The sequence below is a fragment of the Nicotiana tabacum genome, chromosome 6 (genome assembly GCF_000715075.1).
Source record: "Nicotiana tabacum cultivar K326 chromosome 6, ASM71507v2, whole genome shotgun sequence".
NCBI lineage: Eukaryota > Viridiplantae > Streptophyta > Magnoliopsida > Solanales > Solanaceae > Nicotiana > Nicotiana tabacum.
The window spans coordinates 204,998,407-205,004,260 of NC_134085.1; the positions used below are offsets into that span (position 1 = coordinate 204,998,407).

Consider the following 5,854-nt stretch of genomic DNA (forward strand, 5'->3'; position numbering starts at 1 on the left):
AATCATGGAACACATAATGCAGGGCATTTGTATCTATATTTAGTTTTGGGGTAATTATTGAATTTATATTCGTTTTGCACAAAAGATTGCAAGTCTCCATTTTTCGGATAGCATCAGACATACGGCTCTGAAGTAGCAAAAACTTATGCATGAAATTTGAACTTCAGAATTTTTTGCCTGAAGTGTGACTTACAAAGGCAATCGAAAAAACTTCAGTTCATAGTGTAAACTTCAGACCCGCTAAAGAACTTCTGACTTGGCTGAAGAACACAACCCAATTAAATAAAAGATCAAGAAAAAATTCATGCTTATAAATATAAAAACCACCAATGTAAGAGACTCTAGTCCAAGGCCACCAATAATCCCCCACTATGAAATTGGAGACAGTGAAATAAGATGCATCTAAGAAGTTAATCTCACCACGATAACTAAGCCAAACCATGTTATTGGTATCCGATCCTAGACCGTGTTGTTATATTCAGCATAATACAATGTACTTAACGCAAAACTCATACCCTAATGCTAAATCACTGTATATTTCATATTCAATCAATATTATTTACACAAAGTCTTATGTGTTTGAGAGAGAAGAAGAAGAAGAAGAAGGAAAGAAAGGAGGAAGAAAGAAGTGCACAGGTAGCCGGAAGAAGAGGAGGAGGGGACGGGTCCGAAGTTGTAAAAATTAGTGTATATGTTAAATAATATTAAAAATATGAATATAGGTTAAATAGGGGCATCCAAATAAGGTGTCTCGTACAATTTTTACCATAATACATCTTAACAATTTTATTAATTTATTTTCATTTTCATTTTGATCACTTTAATAGAAAGTGGGATTTTCTTTTCTTTTCTTTTCTCAATATAGCATCTATTTTTTTTCTTTTTCTCTTCTAGATATAGCATCTAATATCTTAGCAAAAGAATAATAGCCACATCGTTGTAAAGATCGAATTGTTTGCAATTGTCTATTTCTTTCGTCTTCCTTTAACCAAAATATTCTGCCTCACAAGTCATATATAAAGAATATGCTTCAACAAACTTTTGAAAACTTTCACAAACCATCCAAACTAACATTCCATGTCGCAACACTTTTTTGATCATGTCATAGATTTAGATTACTATACATGCACAATTGTAACAATTTTTTTTATAATATCAATATATTTTAATTTGTTATAACAGATTAATTATTTGTTTAAAATCTTCAAGTTATTACTTTCAATTATTATAAATGATCACCTGTAGTTAACTTTTAATGACCCGATAATCGAACAAAAATTCACACTGCAACAGAAAAAAGGCCACCATATATTTTTCTTAAAGGAAAAAAAGGTCAAATTAAACTGTTTTTATGGGAAATCTTTAAATAATAGTAATAAATATCATAAGCAACTACTACTAGGAATTAAAATTTTCTTTTTCCTGATAATAAATAGACTACAAACATGATTTTACAACACTTACTACGTACCAAAGACAATATCCATTAATTAGACATTTGAACGAGGGAGAGTTTTTTCAGCTAGCAGTGATCTTTTTTGTTCATTCTGCTATTTGCTTTTTCGTCACCACTTTTGTTATAACTCTTTTCCTTCTTATCAATCTAAGACCAACCATAAACAAAAGCTGTGAGCTTTTTTTTTTTCTTCTCCATGCATGGCTGCACTAATATTAATTTGCATGGAATCAAGTCGCTCTTCAAATTAAAGTCCCATCAAAATGTAGTAGACCAGTGTAATCGGCAAGGCAATCAACATCCCAAAAATGACACTGTAAATTTTATTTACAAACAAAAGAATTTTAAAAGAGTCAGTCGTTAATTAAATTACTTGAAAACACAAGGAAAATGTTGTTAGTAATTCTTACCCCGTGCTAAGAATGTCAGGGTGAACGTTGTATTCCTTGGCGAAGACAAAGGGGACAATTCCTTGGGGTAGAGCTGCCTGTTATGCATATTCATTTTATATATATTATTAGTAGAGAACACCACAAAAGTATAAACAAACATGTCATTATTGATTAAGACATCTATTCCCTTATGCAATTTCCAACCTTTAACAATTCAAGCATAAATAATACATGCAAAGTTGCAAATTCTGAAACATTAATTCTCTATTGAAATAATTATTGTGGCCGAAATCTTGGTACATTATCAATTGATAAGTAGGTCTCATCATCATGCATGTGGAGTATTTAATCTTTTTTTTAATGAAGAATAATGTTCTATAAGAATATAGAAATTTGTTGAAGGTATTCTATATCAAATGCAAGATTTGTCAGATCAGATGAAAAAGATGGTCAATGAAATGAAAAGGGCTAAGCTAAGAAAAATTTCACCAGACAAATTTAAGGCGAGTATAATTTAATGTTTTTGGCTTGAACTTTGTATACACGTTAAAAAAGATTAAAATGTATACGTATGGTAAAAACACACTTGTTCTAATGTGGAGAGTTTGAAATAAAATAAGTAACATAGCCATATATTATTATGCTTTTAATCATTAAACCAACATTTGTTATTGATAAGGAAAAAGAAAAACAAGAGCAAAGATTTGATGATGACCTGTACAATGGCTACGTGTAAGAGAACTCCACGAAGGCCAACAGCAATGGAAGCAGCTGCCATGACAGCTGGACCTGTAAGGAATCTCACAGCCATAGCAAAAGCTGCTGTAGAATTCCCACATGCTATTATCCTTGGTTGCAAAGCCATAAACAGACCTGTCGTCCATCAACAAAGTATATTATTTAGTGTACTATACATTTTAATACATGGAAAATATATAACTTTTGTACTTTCATTATATAACATATGCATATCAAATGGGAAAAAAGAATGAAAAAAGAGGCTTTTAAGTGCATGGCATCATCACTTCCACTAATATGGAGTGTTGTACTACTACTAGTAGTTATCATGATTGTAACCTTTGCGAAAAAGAAGGAAGAGTTTGAGAAATGAGAAAACATTGAGATGGGGTAAAGAAGTCCCCATTTAATTAAAGAAAAAAAAAGAGAGAAAGACATGTTATGATGACCATTATACTGTTGGCTCACTTTGCTTTTTAGCACGCTCCCCCTTCTAAACAGGTAGTAGTAATTTAATAACATAAAGTTACATTTGATCCTTTTTTTTTAATATCTTATTAGAGGGACATGTTTCTGGAAACTTATAAAGTTGTTGTCATGGTCTGATCATCAGTTCGATCCAATATAAGGTATAAAAAGGCAAGACTGCGTACGATAAACTTTTGGGGTCCGACATAACGATAGTTTAGTGCAAGGAGATGTGATTTGGTGCCCTTTACTTATTAGAGGGACATTATTAGACATAATGTGTTTGCAGCTTAAAGGAAATAATGTAACTAACCTAGACTGAACATTGCCATGCCAAGTCCTGCATCTGACAATATAGATATGGACTGTGCAATTATAGCAGGCATCTTCAAATTCCACCTACATTTTTTTTAAAATAAAAACAATCAGAATATATACCAACCCAAGAAAGAAAAAGGAATACTTCTAGCAATTAATGAATGCTCAATCTTTTTGATGAAACAGAAATTAGCAAACCTGAATGAAACTAGAGACCAAGTGAGACCAAACAAGCTTGAATAAGTGTTTGGATTTCTAATAAGTTTCCTCCAAACCATAATTAGTATAAGCCTAGTCATTACACTTGTTGGTGGCATAACCTTTGCTTTATTTTCTCCACCTTTTTCACCTTCTTGGTTGTGAATATTCATTTCTGCATCTCTATTTGCAAAGCTAAAGTCATCTCTCTCCATGTAGTTTTCTTGATTGTTTCTTTGCACCTCAACTATATAAATCCAATAATTCACAGTGTTAAAACAAACATCAGAAAAAAGGAACCAAGAAAATGTTAAAAGGCTAAGTAACAAAAGGAATTAATTAATTTACTTACCTTTTCCAGGAGAGATAGGTACTCTTACATCCTTAGCTGTATTCTGGTCTAAATTAGCTCCATAATCATGACCACCAAATACATCAGAAACAGGAGAAGCACTTGAACTCCAAACAAACATATGAAGATCTTTACCACCTTCCTCTCCTTTGTTACCTTTCTTGTTATTAGTGTTAGAACCCACTGCTTTTGCACCATTACTAGGTGAAAACATACCAGGATTTGGAGCTGGATAATGAGTAGTATTATTATTAGTATTACTTTGTTGTGCTGCAGCTCCATGGTTGTAATTAAATCTTGATTTTCCACTTTCTTCCTCATAATTTGAAGGTCTAGGAGTTGGTCCTCTTGAAGCTGACATCCCATAAACATCATTTGCACCAAAGTTTGAGTTTCTCCCACCAGCAACCATTGAGTAAAAATCAGTATGGTTAAAACTTGACCCTCTTGGAGTTGGATTTCTTGAAGATTGTAGAGAGTAAATCTCTGCATTTGTTAAATTTGATGGTCTTGGAGTTGTAGAAGAAAATCCCTGCGACCTTCTTGAAAATATATCAGACCTTGAGGCATTTGATTTTCTCACAGTAACATGAAGTTTTCCATCTTCTTTCACTTCAGCTTCAGTTTCCAAAACTTGTCTACCATCTAATGACATGACATCAGAATCAACATGGATTGAGACAATTGAGCCAGCAGTATCAGGAAATTGCTCAGAGATCAGCATCCTTGCACCTCTGAACTCAAACATAAAAAGCATCAAAGTGTACCAAATAATACACTGTAGTACAACTATTTGAACCATTAAACTCCCTGAAAAATCACCATACATTCCTTTTAACAAAGGAATACCCATAACTAAAGTATTTGGAAGAGTTGATAAAGAAAAGAGTGTTATACTCCATTCTAAACTACCCCTTTTGCTAAAATTAGCCCAAATAGCAAGAGCTCCAAGAACAATAAGTTTCTGAAGAGTGTCAGCAGCAATGAACCGTATGTTCATAGTGTAAGGATTATTAGCAGCTATAAAGTGGAAAGAGAGAAGTGGAACTGCGAAAAGTGCAACAAATCTGTTAATACCAGAACACTGGTCAGGTGAAAAAATCTTCCACCATTTAACAGAACCATAAGCTAATATCATAGCCACATAAAGTGGCACAACAGCAGTCATAACATGGTAGAAATCAGATAAAGTTATCATCTTTGGCTAGTTTCTTGAAATACCCAAATCAAGAAAACATACAAAGAACACAGAATAGTTTGGGAGTAGAAGAAAGCTGATGAATGGAAAGAGGGAAGAAGTAGGGTGTGATGTGTTGATTAATATAAGCAAAGTTATGGAGGAGCATGTGTTTTGGTTTATGGGGTTGTGGGGATTTTGCAGAAAGGAGCAATATTTTTTGGCATTAGAGAGATACAGAATACAGCTTTGAGAGTTGCGAGGAGAGCAAGCTTACACTTCTTGCAGTCTCCAAAGCAAATGGTATTTTTCTAATTATATTTGCCTATCCTTTGTTATTTTCCTCTTTGTTTTGAGCTGTGTTTGGATTTGAAAGAAATAGAGAGAGAAAATGGGGGTCTGATAAATTGGTGTAATCTAGTCTGGTTAGTTGGTATATTGGCTCTATCTTCAATGGTTCACAGAGCTGTATAGAGAAAAAGCATTTTGGTTAAGAGGTGGTGTCCCTTTTTAAGTACTTGTTTGCCGGAGCTTTTATTTTTAAGTCACAGCGGAGGTCGAGCCGTGTAAAGAGTCTCCTATAGAAATACAGTGTTAGACGGCATATAATAGACTCTTGTGGTCACGAGATTGAGCCGTGTAAACAGCCTCTTGTAGAAATACAAGGTTAAGTTGCGTATAATAGACCCTTGGGGTCACGGGATCGAGCCGTGTAAACAGTCTTTTGAAGAAATGCAGGGTTAAACTGCGTACAA

The 5,854-nt window shown here is 33.7% G+C and overlaps 1 protein-coding gene across 1 annotated transcript; it reads right to left on the reverse strand.

Moving 5' to 3' along the window:
- Positions 1–1,411: 1,411 nt before the first annotated feature.
- Positions 1,412–5,546, reverse strand: LOC107830898 (putative auxin efflux carrier component 1c). Its single transcript, XM_016658576.2, has 6 exons — positions 3,923–5,546; positions 3,571–3,817; positions 3,368–3,453; positions 2,564–2,721; positions 1,867–1,943; positions 1,412–1,770 (listed from the first exon to the last, which is right to left on the reverse strand). The coding sequence occupies exons 1-6, from the start codon at positions 5,118–5,120 to the stop codon at positions 1,704–1,706; spliced, it is 1,833 nt and encodes a 610-aa protein (XP_016514062.1). The 5' UTR covers positions 5,121–5,546; the 3' UTR covers positions 1,412–1,703.
- Between the last annotated feature and the right edge of the window lie 308 nt (positions 5,547–5,854).